This window comes from Bufo gargarizans, chromosome 2 (genome assembly GCF_014858855.1).
Source record: "Bufo gargarizans isolate SCDJY-AF-19 chromosome 2, ASM1485885v1, whole genome shotgun sequence".
NCBI lineage: Eukaryota > Metazoa > Chordata > Amphibia > Anura > Bufonidae > Bufo > Bufo gargarizans.
This window is the reverse complement of record NC_058081.1, coordinates 409,436,169-409,452,160: the sequence shown is the minus strand read 5'-3', so window position 1 is coordinate 409,452,160 and position 15,992 is coordinate 409,436,169. Positions and strand designations below refer to the sequence as shown.

Below are 15,992 nucleotides of genomic sequence, written 5' to 3'. Positions count from 1 at the left end.
GGCAGTCTCCACCCTACCCCTCCCCCTGTATCTTTTCCTGTTCCTTCTCTGCTGCGCTAGTGTTCGCAGTACATCAGAGCGGCCACTAGCGTCCTGGTTGCTCAGCAACCCGGCTCGCTATGTGTTGCCGGCGAGTCGCGATCATATGAACGGGCTCCGATCATGTGATCTCTCTTCCAGTATGAGCGCTCCATGCCTAGGAGCAGTTCTCTTGATTGGTATATATGTTTCATATAACCCTGGCCTCACCACACCACCAACGACTTCTGCAACATGTCCAAAAATTTACATTTTGATTATTAACATTACTTCACATTTGCTGGGGCCTTCTCCCCATTAACCACTCCCCCCTTTTAATGTCCCATTACTTTTGGTCCCTTAACAAGTAGGAGGCACATATGCAAACTGTTGTAATTCCTACACCATTCACCTGATTTGGATGTAAATACCCTCAAATTGACGCTGACAGTCTGCAGTTAAAGCACATCTTGTTAGTTTCATTTCAATTCCATTGTGGTGGTGTATAGAGCCAAAAATGTTAGAATTGTGTCGATGTCCCAATATTTATGGACCTTACTGTATGTCTTAATATGCATATTTTTAAAAACACATTAATCTTAAATGCAGCACTAGATCAGGGGAAGAAAGGTATGTTTCAGCAGTATCATTCCTACCATATCTGTCATATAAAGCATATAAAGCATCAATAATGTGGACAGGTCATCTGTGATAACAAGGAGCCATGATGGTAGTGTGAACACTAGCCAGACACTAGTTAGGTTGATGTTAAAGGGGTTGACCGAGTTAGGGCTTTTTCACACTTGCGTTCTTTTCTTCCGGCATAGAGTTCCGTCGTCGGGGCTCTATGCCGGAAGAATCCTGATCAGTTTTATCCTAATGCATTCTGAATGGAGAGAAATCAGTTCAGGATGCATCAGGATGTCTTCAGTTCAGGATTGGAACGTTTTTTGGCCGGAGAAAATACCTCCGCCGCAAGGCCGGATCCGGAATTAATGCCCATTGAAAGGCATTAATCCGGATCCGGCCTTAAGCTAAACGTCGTTTCGCCGCATTGCCAGATCCGACGTTTAGATTTTTCTGAATGGTTACCATGGCTGCCGGGACGCTAAAGTCCTGGCAGCCATGGTAAAGTGTAGTGGGGAGCGGGGGAGCAGCATACTTACCGTCTGTGCGGCTCCCGGGGCGCTCCAGAGTGACGTCAGGGCGCCCCACGCGCATGGATGACGTGATCGCATGGCACGTCATCCATGCGCATGGGACGCTCTGACATCATTCTGGAGCGCCCCGGGAGCCGCAGGACGGTAAGTATACTGCTCCCCCGCTCCCCACTACTACTATGGCAACCAGGACTTTAATTGGGTCCTGGCTGCCATAGTAACACTGAACGCATTTTGAAGATGGATCCGTCTTCAAATGCTTTCAGTTCACTCGCGCAATTCTGGCAAGTGGAGTACACGACGGATCCGGACAACGCAAGTGTGAAAGAGCCCTTATGAAAAAAAAAAATATATCACTGAAAATCAGTGATGGCTAACCTTGGCACTCCAGCTGTGGTAAAACTACAACTCCCAAGATGCCCCCCTTGCTTGGCTGCTCTCAGAACTTTATAGAAATAAATGGAGCATGCTGGGAGTCGTAGTTTCACCACAGTTGGAGTGCCAAGGTTAGCCATCACTGGTCTAAGGCAGCATTCACACGTCCGCAAAATGGGTCTGCATCCGTTTCACAATTTTGTGGTACGGGTGCGGACCCATTCATTTTTAATGGGGCCGTGAGCTGTCCGCATCCGCACTTCTGTTCCGCGGCTCCGCAAAAAAATAGAACATGTCCTATTCTTGTCTGCAGCCACGGACAAGAATAGGGATTTCTATTATAGTAAATCAAGAAAGTGGAAAACCGCGCTGCTTGATACACCTCCTCCCTTCTTGGTACGGGTTATAAAAGGCACCGGGTATACCCGAGGATCCCTCCTCTCTCCAACACTCCTGTGGGTAATTAAAGGTCGCAACAATAGTGAAGCCCAGACTGCCACCGTCACGTGCAAAGATTTATTGTACTTACAACAGTATCTGTGATAAACCGCATAAAACAATGGTATGCACACTTCGGTATCGCCCCTTTCTATTATAGTGCTGGCCATGTGCGGTCCGCAAAATGTGGAACGCACATGTCCGGTATCCGTGTTTTGCCGATCCGCAATTTGCGGACTGCAAGACAGTTGCGGACGTGTGAATGGACCCTAAATAAGATTAACATGGTATATTCTTTATCCCTTCCCTCAGAAGATCTGGGCATTTTCATTTACTGTATATTGCATATTCCTCGTTTCAAGATGCTTATTTCTTCAGATAAGAGGAAATATTTAAGATATGGTCACACATCTAGTATCTAGCTGAAATAGCTTTTAGTTTAAAAATGTACAAAACAGTGCAGATTTCAATGTGGGAATGCTGCACATTTGCCGCAGATTTTACCTTTTGCATTGCAAAGGATAAAATCTATAGCAGAAATTCATAATATAAATTGACTTGTGGATTTAAAATCTAGGTCAATTTCAGAAAATTGTATCCACTTCACTGGTACTATAATACAACATAGGTTTGTTGCTTCTCTGCCACATGTGTACATGCTTTTAGGGTATATCCAAATTGGATGGATATGCTGCAGATCTGTCACCATAGATTTGCATACAGCTAATCTGTGGTATTATACAGTACCAGCAAAGTGGATGAGATATTATCCAATCTCATTCATGCACTGCAAAATAAAAAAATTCACAGTGGAAATTGATCCGTGGTGTACATTTTAAATCCAAGGCATGTCAATTTATGCTGCAGATATCCACTGCTTTGCGAAATATAAAATCCACTGCAAAGCCTGCAACAGATCCACAGTCAAATTTGCAGAAACAAAATCTGCAGCTGAATATCATCCAAGTATGGCCATACCCTTAGGCTACTTTCACATCTGTGGCCAGCTGTTACGGCAGACAATTTAGGGAATAGGCCAGTTTTGTCCAGATGATTTTGATCATATTTGCCAGGCTGTAACCGGATCTCTACCAGACCCCATTATAGTCCGGTTGGGCAGGCGGCAGTGCCAGAACAACTGGCCAGAGAACTCTGTCACAGATGTGAAACTAGCCTTACTACAAAAGCTGAAGGACACATCCTGGAGGAGCTGAGTTTTTAATTGTTAACAATTTAAACTGGGCATAGATATTAGTTATTGGCCAAAACTGGCAGGTTCAAATATTTGTCTAATGTGTATGGTTTTCTCCTGAATTTCTTCAGCCAGCAGATGAAGTGCAGCATGCCCAATCCTTGGTGGAGATGAGCTTTTATTTCCGTGTACCTGTCTCCAAGGAAAAAAAAAAACACACACCAAGAAAACACTTGTCAAAAGGTGCTGTTTATTTTTTTTTACATTGCGGGTATAGTGGATGTGTGTTGTAATGAATGCTCTGTCAGTCAAATGTTGAAGGCAGAAAACATGAAATAAAAATGATTTCATGGTAAATGAACAAATAGAGAAACAATCATGTCAACTGTTAGCGTTCTAATAGAACCATGCGGTACTGGTTACCCAATGACTCAACAATATATCATAACACTGACATGACACGTGTATAAACATACATAATACACAAACCCATCTAAGCTAATATTGCTATGGGCTATAAGGCCACATTCACATCCTTGGCAGCAGATCCGGCAGTCTGTTCCTGGAGAGTGCAGCCTACCTGATTTCCCCATTGACTGTAATGATGTCCGGTGGTGATCCAGCCGATTTCCGGCATTACTGCTGGGTTTTGGCCATTCAAAAACATTGCATACAACAGTTTTTGGTTCAACCGCCAGCCGGAATCATACAACCGGATTAGTTATCCACACATGTGAACACAGGCTAGGAGTCAAAAGTCTTGCGAAGATTTCAGTTATTGTGTACTTATCAATCTTTATTTATTTCAATTTTTGATTGGGATTTAATTTGTATAGCATCCTCACACAGTCATGTCTCAGTATTATTTTTTTTCTTTACTGAATTTACTGATTTAATTTGTCCTAGGGCAGACATAAATTGCATAGCTCTAGGATATTCCCCCAGGGGCCCCAAACAATCTTGGCAATCACACTGACAAGGGTGCTAGAAAAGTGTTGTTGCTGAAGGCCACGTTGACATGCATTGAATATAATCAAGTAATTTTACAGATTTTAATTCAATGAACAAGACCTCAGTGCTCATTGGCTGGAGTACATAGACCAAATGTCTCAGGAATAAATGTTTTATTGTCAACAAGCCTTTTTTCTTATGTTAATGTGAACAAGTGCCTGAAGCAAGAATAATAGCTAAAACATGTTGAAAAAAATTATCAATGTTTTATGGGAACATATACAAAATCATTTTACAAAGCAAAATTACAAAATGTGAAACACGTTAAAAAGACACCACGGAGGCACTAATGATGATGGCTGCTGCCTGATTTTCACTCTGAAGATTTTGGCTTCAGTCTTGATAATAACCTGCTATATGCAGGTGCTGAAAGACACAAGAAGAAAGTCTTAATAATATTGTACACCTAAAAATACCCCAATGCCCAAAGTTATTAACTTTGAATAGGAGAAATTAAGAATATCATTTATCTGAAACATAACTGACATGATCAGAAGAATCTCTGCATGTTCTGTTCACGATTTGAGACTTTGCAATGGTGTTTTTAAACACTTAAAAAAAATACTATAAATTGTTTTAATATATTTTTTCCAAGTGTTTATTGATAGTATTTTAATTTGTAACATCTTGAACATGGATAGTCTTCTCACATTTTATCGGAACATGCTAAATTTAGAAAAAATGAAACTAACACCCAAAGTTCAAGCAGATGCTACAAAACAAAATGTGTTGTATAAAGACTTTTCAATAATTCTTCAACCCCTTCAAAACCAAGCAAGTTAGGACCAGGCCACATTTTGCAAATCTGACATGTTTCACTATGTGGTAATAACTCTGGAATGCTTTTATTTATCCAAGTGATTCTGAGATTGTTTTCTCGTGACATATTGTACTTCATGTTAGTGGTAACTTTGAGTCAATATGTTTAACCTTTATTTATAAAAAATACCAAATTTAAGGAAAAGTTTGAAAAAAAATCACTTTTCTACATTTGGATTTCTTTGCTTTTAAGAAAGATAGTGATACCTCATAAAATATTTATTACGTAAGATTCAACATATGTCTACTTTATATTGGCATCATTTTGTAAAATGTAATTTTAGTTTTTAGGATGTTAGAAGGCTTTGAATTTTAGGAGGAATTTTGAAACTTTTAAAGGAAATTTCCAAACCCACTGTCACAGTGTAGTTCACTGTGACATGGGTTGCCGTGTTGCTCGCTTTAGTAGCTCTTGGGCAGACTAGTTGGTATGACCTATGTGTACTTGAGGCATCCTGTGTGTGTACTACTCCTAGTGTATGCTTGCTCCCCTCCTAGTTGTCTCTGCTCTGATAAGTGTCACATTGTGGTCACTGTGACACGGGTTGTTTGTGCTCTGGTGTACTGGTAGTGGTGGTTGCAAGGAGCAACATCCAGTAACTGCAGCCTGTGTGTTCACTTTTTATTTGTGCAGGCTCCCCTCCCTGTTTGGTTCATATGGGGTTAATTGTATTGGTCTGGATGTGAACATGCATCTGTTATTCATGTCTAGCCTGGCAGTGCTTACTGATTCTGTTCCTGTCTGGTTTGCCCATGCCTTAATGGGCTCCAGGGTTCTCAGGAGGGAGAACATTAAGTTTGTGTGCAGGTCTGTCTGTTCACCCATGGACTAACTACACATGGGGAACAGGCATCTGCTTTTCCTGCCTATGCCTTTGTGAGAGGGCTCCTGGGTTCTCCGGAGGGAGGACATTGAGTCTGTGTGCAGCTCTGCCTGTGACCACCATGTGTGTGTCTACATGGAGTCCAGGCAGCTGCTTGTGTACTGGTTCCTGTTTGTCCTGTCTTATTGGTCCTGTGCTGTTGTTCGGGTTCCAGTATTTGTTTGTGTGTGCAGGTAGGTTGCCAAGTGCACCAGGACCATTCTGGAGGTGCAACCAGCGAGCCTCGGCTAAGGTCATCCCTACCATCGGGGGATCTGTGTCTGTGCCCTCTGGGTTTGGCCCCATGTAATGAAATATCTTGGCAAAAGACAGCTTTTCCCATTTTTTTATACAAAGTTGGCATTTGACCAAGATATTTTTCTCACCCAGCATGGGTATATGTAAAATGACACCCCAAAACACATTCCCCAACTTCTCCTGAGTACGGCGATACCAGATGTGTCACACTTTTTTGCTGCCAAGGTGGGCAAAGGGGCACATATTCCAAAGTGCACCTTTTGGATTTCACCGGTCATTTTTTACACATTTTGATTGCAAAGTTCTTCTCACACATTTGGGCCCCTAAATTGCCAGGGCAGTATAACTACCCCACAAGTGACCCCATTTTGGAAAGAAGACACCCCAAGGTATTCTGTGAGGGGCATGGTGAGTTCCTAGAATTTTTTATTTTTTGTCGCAAGTTAGTGGAATATGAGACTTTGTAAGAAAAAATAAAAAAAATAAAATCATCATCATTTTCCGCTAACTTGTGACAAAAAATAAAAAGTTCTATGAACTCACTATGCCCATCAGCGAATACCTTAGGGTGTCTACTTTCCGAAATGGGGTCATTTGTGGGGGTTTTCTACTGTTTGGGCATTGTAGAACCTCAGGAATCATGACAGGTGCTCAGAAAGTCAGAGCTGTTTCAAAAAGCGGAAATTCACATTTTTGTACCATAGTTTGTAAATGCTATAACTTTTACCCAAACCATTTTTTTTTTTGCCCAAACATTTTTTTTTTATCAAAGACATGTAGAACAATAAATTTGGCGAAAAATTTATATATGGATGTCGTTTTTTTTGCAAAATTTTACAGCTGAAAGTGAAAAATGTCATTTTTTTGCAAAAAAATCGTTACATTTTGATTAATAACAAAAAAAGTAAAAAATGTCAGCAGCAATAAAATACCACCAAATGAAAGCTCCATTAGTGAGAAGAAAAGGAGGTAAAATTCATTTGGGTGGTAAGTTGCATGACCGAGCGATAAACGGTGAAAGGAGTGTAGTGCCGAAGTGTAAAAAGTGCTCTGGTCATGAAGGGGGTTTCACCTAGCGGGGCGGAAGTGGTTAAAGGAAAATGAAGGTGAAATTTCAAGATTAGCTTTTTTTTTTTGCAGATTTTCCATTTTTATTCTGTAACACATCAAGGGTTAAAAGCCCAAAAAAACTCAATGTTTATTACCCTGATTATACAGTTTACAGAAATACCCCATATGTGGTCATAAACTGCTGTATGGGTGCACAGCAGGGTTAAAAAGGAAAGGAACGCCAGATGGTTTTTGGAGGACGGAATTTGCTGGACTGGTTTTTAGGTGCTATGTCACATTTGAAGACCCCCTGATGCACCCCTACAGTAGAAACTCCCAAAAAGTGACTTCATTTTGGAAACTATGGGATGAGGTGACAGTTTAAGGGCTCATGCACACGAACATATTTTCTTTCCGTATCCTTTTTTTTTTATCATTCATTTTAATGGTTCCACAAAAAAAATGGAAGTTACTCCTTTGTCTGTTCCGCAAAAAAATTGAATATGTCCTATTATTGTCCGCATAACGGACAAAGAAAGGACTGATCTATTAGTGGCCAGCTATTCCTTGCCACAAAATACGGAATGCACATGGATGTCATCTGTATTTTATGCTGATCCATGTTTTGCGGAACGCAAAATATATACTGTCATGTGCATGAGCCCTTATTGGTGCTATTTTGGGGTACATATGATTTTTGATTGATTGATATTACACTTTTTGTCTTTTTGTGAGGCAAGGTAACCACAAAATAGTTGCTGTGGCAGTTTTTTTATTTTTAGTTTTTTTTACAGAGTTCTCCTGACAGGTTAGATCATGTGTTGTTTTTATAGAGCAGGTTGATATGGACAAGACAATACCAAATATGTGAATTTTTATATTTTTGTTTCAGTTTTACATAATAAAGCATTTTTTGAAAACAAAAATGTTTGTCTTGATTTTCTGAAAGCTACATTCATTTATTTTATTTTTCTGTCTATCGACTTGTGTAGGAGCTCATTATTTGCGGGCTGAGATGACAGTTTGATTGGAACTATTTTGGGGTACATGTCTTTTTGATCGCTTGGTATTTACATTTTTGTGATGTAAGAAGACAAAGGCATTAAAATATATTTTTAAAAAAATCCTCAATTTGAAAAATAGACCTTTTTCCAATGGAATAAAAAGTTTCCATAAGCTGGAAGCTATACATCTGACCTACTGTACAGTATGACAGCTATGTCAACTACATAGTTCTAGTTTTAATCTGTGATTTGGCCAAAAAAGTCAGTTGGTCCTGTTCTGTTGCTGATGCTCAAGAGTCCACTGCTTCAGATAGACAATGCAAAGATAGCATGACTCCTATGCTAGACATTTGTATCTGGGACAATTCTCAAGTTCTCAGACTGATATACAGTGTGCTTCCACTAGACTAAGACCTGTGTAGTAGTTTATCATGCACCATGTATTGTTAATGCAAGATGAATCTAACAACATACTTACTTAATCGATTATGTCTTGGAATCACCTAAAGAAAAGAATATATTTTTGTGAATAGGATTATTTGAACCAATGATATTCTGTCAAGTGATTGATGATTCCATGATTCTGGTCTGGTAAAGGATTTGTAAGATCAATAATAGCTTTGTTCTTAGTGCTTTGACGATGTAGATGTTCAAACTCTGCAACAATGCATGGGGTGCTTTGCCATGAGGACTCTTAAGCATGCTATACACAACCTTATTCATACTTCTTTCAGCTGGGGTCTTTAGTATTTAATACACCAGGCAGTGAGAGAATGAGACCCCACACTGTTACTAAGGTTTTCTAAATAAACACAGACAGATTTAAATCTATTCTTGGAGGAGCCCTACAAGACTGCCTACCTATAAAGTGTATAAACTTGCTATTTTGTCTAAATAACTAAAGGCTCTCAAGGCAAAAGCTATCTGAAGATTTCTAGCTTTCCAAGCGCAGTGCCGTACATTGTATAGCAGCAGTGCTTGCTATTGCATTGACTTGACGTGAATGGGGCTGAGCTACAACTAGGCCATGTGACTGATGTACAGTGACGTCACTGGCACAAGGAAGAGGCCACATTGCTCTTGGAGTGCCAACCTCTTTAACAGCTGATTGGCAGTGGTTCCAGGTGTCAGATCCCCACTGATCTGATATTGATGACCTATCCAGAGGATAGGGCATCAATATAAATTCCTGGATAAACCCTTTAATGCAATCTCTAGCAGCAGAAAGTATCAGTGGAGCAATTTTTCTTTGCATTAGTTATTTCAAGGGGAAATGGGGGGAAACTGGCAGAGGACCTCATGACTCTGTTTTGAGGTTTGTGTATACCAAACTGTTACTTAGCTCATTTACTTACTATTGAATAGGCAGCAGCTTGTCTCAGGATATCAAGCCCAGAATCTGAGAGATCTCCTCTTTCTTGGGATTTGGCTGGAAAAATAAAATCATTACACACTTTTACAAGCTAAACAGTGCCCAAATAACCGTACAATAAGCAGACCAATCGTTTCCTAACCATGCCAGAACCAGCCATGTACCTCAAATACAGAGTTTCATTGTGCCAATTGTTCTGTTAGATTGTCTTCAGAATGGCAGCTCAGCCAGGAGGTCCTTTCTGCTGCAGCTCTCTCCCTGTCATTATCACAGCTTCTAAAAGAAGATTTGGCTAGTGCCAGATGAAAGATAGAGCTCATTTGGCTCAGTAGTAGACCATGCACATCACTATTAGTGTTGATCGAGCACCAAAGTGCTCGGGTGCTCTGGCCAAACACATCGGGATGCTCGGTAGATATAATGTAAGTCAATGGGAGAACCTAAGCATTAAACCAGGCAGGGGAGGGTGCCTGGTTCATAGGAAAAGGTCAGAAATGGATAGAAACACCACCGAAATGGTTTGAGAACAGCATGGGGAAGATGTCTGGACGCATCTTGGACTCCCAGGTAGCTGCTGGGAACGATGTTGTCCGAGTAGTACTCCAATTTTACAGAATGACTATAATACGCACAAAACCGAAGATAAACTCGATTTTAGAGAAAAATTGTTAGGAAACATTCTCTCCTGTATATCTACTTGTATATAAAGGGCAAGTGCTGCCAACAATTTCAAGGAAGAGGCACTCCGATATAGCCTGTATATCACATAAAGGAGGGCCTCATTCACATTGTGGGACAATTGTTCAGGTAGTGGGACTCCTACACTCATAAAGCCTATGCACTAAGTGAAAGGGCTGCCAAAAATTACAAGGAACCGACACTCCAATACACCCTTTGTTACACATAAAGGAGGGCATCATACCCAGCCTTGAAAAATTATGATTGATGGCCTGCTGGTGACCCTCAAAAACATTTGGAGCAAGGGCCTGCTGATGTGACCATCTAAAACATTATGGGCGAGGGCCTGCTGCCACTTTGGTGACTCTAGACAACCTGTGACTGATTACATGTCCCTGTGCCAGCGACAATCAATTTGGATGTCTGCCCTATCAAATATTGATGTTATTTTCAGCGTAAAACATAGTGACCACAGGTAACGGTGAATCAGTGTTTGATTCCGGAGAAGGAGCCTGAGAAAATGGCTACGTCTACCACATCCAAGCAATGCAGCATGCACGCAAATTACCTATTAGGTATAATTAGGTGCGGGCCAGCAGTTGAGCTGATCCAGTAAAATATTTTTGGGTTGAGGGCCTGCTAGTGAGCTGACCCTTTAAAAGGTTGTAGGTGAGGGCCTGCAGGTGAGCTGACCCTCTAAAACATTATATGCAAGGGCCTGCAGTTGAGCTGACTCTGTAAAACATTGTAGGTGAGGGCCTGCTGGTGAGCTAACCCTGTAATAAATTATATGCGAGGGCCCGCAGCTGAGCTGACCCTGTAAAACCATATATGCGAAGGGCATATATGCAAGGGCATTATATGCGACAAATAAGCATGTTGATATGATGAAAGAGGAGAAGGAGGATGAGAAAAGGAAGATTCAACCATGTACCCTTGTTTGTGGTGGAAGGGGTGAATGGGAACACAGTACATTATAAACAACACATTTAAAGTGCCTTTATGTTCATCAGCTTTCCTCTAGTGGAGCCGAGAAGTCATGGTCAATCCAGACATTGTTAATTTTTTAAGAGTAAACCTGTCTGCATTTTCAGTTGCCAGGTGGATATGCTTATCTGTTATAATGCCACCAGCAGCACTAAATACCCGCTCAGACAAAATGCTGGCAGCAGGGCAGGCCAGCACCTCCAAGGCGTAGAATGCCAGTTCGTGCTACGTGTCCAGCTTGACAGTAGTTGTAAGGCACTGAGGGATCATTGAGGACGCTGAAACAATCTGCTATGTACTCCTTCACCATCTTCCAAAATGTTTCCCTCCTTGTAACACTAAGCTGTGCATCAGGGTGAGGGTGCTTGCAGGGTGTCATGAAACTGTCCCAGGCTTTGGAGAGTGTTGCCCTGCCTCTGTAGGAACTGCTGTGTGTTCCCCTGGTCTCCCCTCCTCAGTTGGCCAAGGATCTACGTACTCTGCCAGCATTGTCAGATTTTGGATCAATTTCTCAACAAGAATCATCTGGTATCGCACTGTTTTGCTTGTCCTCTCCACCAGAGGAATGAGAGATGAGAAGTTCTCTTTGTAGCGGGGGTCGAGAAGGGTGAACAAACAGTAATTCGTGTTGGCTAAAATGTTTGTGCGGGGTCACGGAAAAGGCAGCCTAACATGAAGTCAGCCATGTGTGCCAGAGTACCAACAGGCAAGTCTTTCCTGTCTTCATCAGGAGGATTACTCTCAATCTCCGCATCCTCTTCCTCCTCTTCTGACCACCCATGCTGAACAGATGGAATTAAACGTCCATGGGTATTACCCTCTGTAGCGGAGGCAACTGTCTCCTGCTCCTCCTCCTCCACTTTATCAGCCAATTTGCGCTGAGAAGACAAACTGAAGGTGGTCTGGCTACCACCCTGTGTAATGTCTTCACCCCATTTCCACCTCGTCCACATGCAATGTGTCATCCTTAATTGTGAGCAGTGAGTCATTGAGTAGACACAGAAGTGGGAAGGTTACGCTGATAATAGCGTTATCGCCACTCACCATCTTTGTTGATTCCTCAAAGTTTCTTAAAACCTCACAGAGGTAAGACATCCATGCCCATGCCTCACTTGTGAATAGCAAAAGCTGACTAGAAAGGCGCTGACGATGTTGCAGCTGGTATTCCACTACTGCCCACTGCTGCTCACAAAGCCTGGCCAACATGTGGAAAAACACATTACTTTTGGAAATGTGCACACACGCGGCACACCTTCTCCAGTAGCTCAGGCAAATTGGGGTAGGTTTTGAGAAACCACTGAACCACTAATTTTAAGACGTGGGCTAGGCATGGGATGTGTGTGAGCTTGCTGAGCTCCAAAGCCGCAACCAAGTTACGGCCATTATCAGACACAGCCATGCCTGGTTCTAGGTTGAGTGGAGAGAGCCACAGCTCAGTCTGGTCTCTTAAGTCCTGCCACAGCTCTGCAGCAGTGTGCTGTTTGTCCCCTAAGCATATCAGCTTCAGCTAGGCTTGTTGCCGCTTCCCCACTGCAGTGCTACACTGCTTCCAGCTACTGACTGATGACTGACTGGTGCTGCACACAGATAATTTGGAGGTGAAAGTGGAGGAGGAGGCGGAGGAGGAGAAGTGGGGGTTGGAGCCACTAACGTAGGAACCCTGTTGGAATTAGGGCCCACAATCCTTGGTGTCGGTAGCACCTGTGCCATCCCAGGGTACGACTTGCTCCCGGCCTCCACAACATTCACCCAGTGTGCCATCAAGGAAATGTAGCGTCCCTGGCTGAATGCACTGTGTCCATGGTTAAGTGGACCTTCCCAGTAACTGTGTTGATCAGGGCACGTGTGATGTTACGGGACACATGTTGGTGCAAGGCGGGCACGGCACACCTTGAAAAATTGTGTAGAGTGGGGGCAGCGTAAAGCGGGATGGCTGCCAACATCAGGCTGTGGAAGGCCTCAGAGTCTACAAGCCTAAATGGCAACATTTCCAGGGCCAATAATTTGGAAAGCTGCATATTTAGTGCTCTGGCCTGTGGGTGGGTGGCTGGGTATTTGCGCTTGTGTTCAAATGCCTGGGGTAAGGACATTTGTACACTGCACTGGGACACGGAAGTGGATGTGGTTGCTGATGGTGCTTGTGAAGGTCCAGGTACAGGGCGGGAGGCATCTGGGCCTGCGCGTTCGACAGGGGATTGGCCAGCACATAACACAGGGGAAGAGGAGTGTCATGGAACCATGAACCAGACGTACAACAAGAGATAAGTGGAAAATAAGAAGGTTTTATTGAAGAGCAAGCCGTAAGCAAAGTCCGAACGGATGGCTAAACCGAAGCAGGGTCTTGCGGAGACAGAGGTCAGGAACCAGAAGGGTAGTCAGACGAAGCCAGGAACAGGAACCAACGGGGTAGTCAGACGAAGCCGGAATCAGGAACCAACGGGGTAGTCAGACGAAGCCGGAATCAGGAACCAACGGGGTAGTCAGACGAGGCCAGGATCAGGAACCAGAAGCAGCAGCAGTCTTGGAAGCATGTGAACACAGGAGGACCAAGCAAGGAACTGAAGCCACAGACCTCCTATATATATGAGCTGGGCATCCAGCTCCTCCCAGTGGGAAGGAGGAGCCGCAGGGTGGGAGGCTACAAGAAAACCCAGAAACCAAGATGGCCGCCAGCACATGTCAAACGAAGGGAACAGCAAGGAGGTAAGACCATGACAGTACCTCCCCCTCAAGGGCCCCTCCTCCGCGGAGTAAGGAACGGTTTCTGAGGGAAGCGTGCGTGGAAGGCTCGGAGCAAAGCAGGAGCATGGACATCTGCGGAGGGAACCCAGGAACGCTCCTCTGGACCATAACCACGCCAATGGACCAAAAACTGCACCCGGCCGCGGACCAGGCGTGAGTCCAGGATATTGCTCACCTCATACTCCTCACGATTGCCCACTTGGACCGGACGAGGCCGAGGAATCGAGGAAGTGAAACGATTACACACCAGTGGCTTCAACAGGGAGACATGAAACACGTTGGAGATCCGCATGCCAGGAGGAAGCGCAAGGGCATAGGCTACCGGGTTTACCCTGCGAAGCACTCGGAAGGGACCAACAAAGCGAGGCGCCAGCTTGGGAGTGGGCACTCGAAGGTTGAGGTTGCGGGTGGACAACCATACGCGGTCTCCGACCTGGTAGGAAGGAGCGGGCGCTCGTCTGCGATCAGCCTGGAGTTTCTGGCGCTGCGCAGAGACCTCAAGGGACCTCTGGATCTGTACCCAAGAAGCACGTAGGACGGAAAGGTGATCCTCCACAGCCGGAATATCCTGGGGAGAGAATACCTCCGGTAACACGGCAGGTTGGAACCCATAATTGGCCATGAAGGGAGACGTCCCAGAGGAAGAGTTCACCGCCGTGTTCCTGGCAAACTCAGCCCAAGGCAGGAGGTCAACCCAATTGTCTTGGTGATCGGAGACATAGCAACGAAGGAATTGCTCCAAGGCCTGATTGGATCGTTCTGCGGCCCCATTGGACTGAGGGTGGTAGGCCGAGGAGAAAGAGAGATGAATCCCCAACTGGGAGCAAAAGGCGCGCCAGAACCTGGACACAAACTGACTCCCCCGATCCGACACAATCTCCTTGGGCAAACCGTGCAACCGGAAGACCTCCCTGGCAAAAATCGAGGCCAACTCTTGTGCAGAGGGTAACTTCTTGAGAGGAACACAGTGGCACATTTTGGAAAACCGATCCACAATCATGAGAATGACCGTATGGCCTCGGGATGCAGGGAGGTCCACAATGAAATCCATCCCCAGGTGTGACCATGGACGCTCCCCGGTGGCTATGGGTTGCAAAAGGCCCAACGGAAGGTGCCGAGGGGACTTACTCTGGGCACAAACGGAGCATGCCGCTACATATGCGGCGATGTCGGAACGTAGAGAAGGCCACCAGAACAGACGTGAAACCGCCCAGGACAGCTGATTCTTTCCAGGGTGCCCCGCGGCCTTGGAGTTATGGTAGGTTCGCAACAACCGAGTGCGCAACTCCTCAGGCACAAAACATCTGCCGTTGGGTCTCCCAGAGGGAGCATCAGATTGAGCCGCCAAAATCTGCTCACCCAGAGGAGAAGTCAGGCTGGTGCGAATAGCGGCCAGGATCTGATTCGGGGGTATGACCGTAGTCGGAATCGACTCCTCCCCGGACAGCTCGGAGTACTGCCGTGATAAGGCATCCGCTCTGATGTTCTTGGAGCCGGGTAGGTAGGAGACCACGTAATTAAAACGTGACAAGAACAGAGCCCATCTGGCCTGACGTGGTGTCAATCTCTTGGCCTCAGAGAGGTAGGTCAGATTCTTGTGGTCCGTCAGGATGAGAACCGGAACCACCGAGCCCTCGAGCAAGTGCCTCCATTCTTTAAGGGCCTGCACGATGGCCAATAACTCCCTGTCACCAATCTGATAGTTGCACTCCGCGGAAGACAGTTTCCGGGAGTAAAACCCACAAGGAAGCAGAGGACCCTCTGGTGTTCTACGCTGAGACAGGAGGGCGCCTACTCCCGTCTCAGACGCGTCCACCTCGAGGACAAAAGGCAACCCAGGGTTGGGATGCGACAGAATCGGAGCCGACACAAAGGCGGACTTTAGAGCCTCAAAAGCTCGGATGGCCTCGAGCGGCCAGACCTGAGGATTACTGCCCTTCCTGGTCAGATCCGTGAGAGGCTTGGCTAGCATGGAAAAGTCCCTGATGAACTTCCGATAATAATTGGCGAAGCCCAAAAAGTGCT

At 44.6% G+C, this 15,992-nt stretch overlaps 1 protein-coding gene across 1 annotated transcript in view; it reads right to left on the bottom strand.

Annotated features, from left to right (window-relative positions):
* Positions 1-3,413: 3,413 nt before the first annotated feature.
* Positions 3,414-15,992, bottom strand: part of TGFBI (transforming growth factor beta induced) — a 109,077-nt gene continuing 96,498 nt past the window's right edge. Inside the window, exons 15-17 of the mRNA XM_044280857.1 lie at positions 9,544-9,617; positions 8,667-8,691; positions 3,414-4,560 (exon numbers count right to left, since the gene is read on the bottom strand). Of these exons, the coding sequence (XP_044136792.1) occupies positions 4,508-4,560; positions 8,667-8,691; positions 9,544-9,617 (152 nt within the window). The 3' untranslated portion in view covers positions 3,414-4,507. The remainder of the gene's footprint in view (positions 4,561-8,666; positions 8,692-9,543; positions 9,618-15,992) is intronic.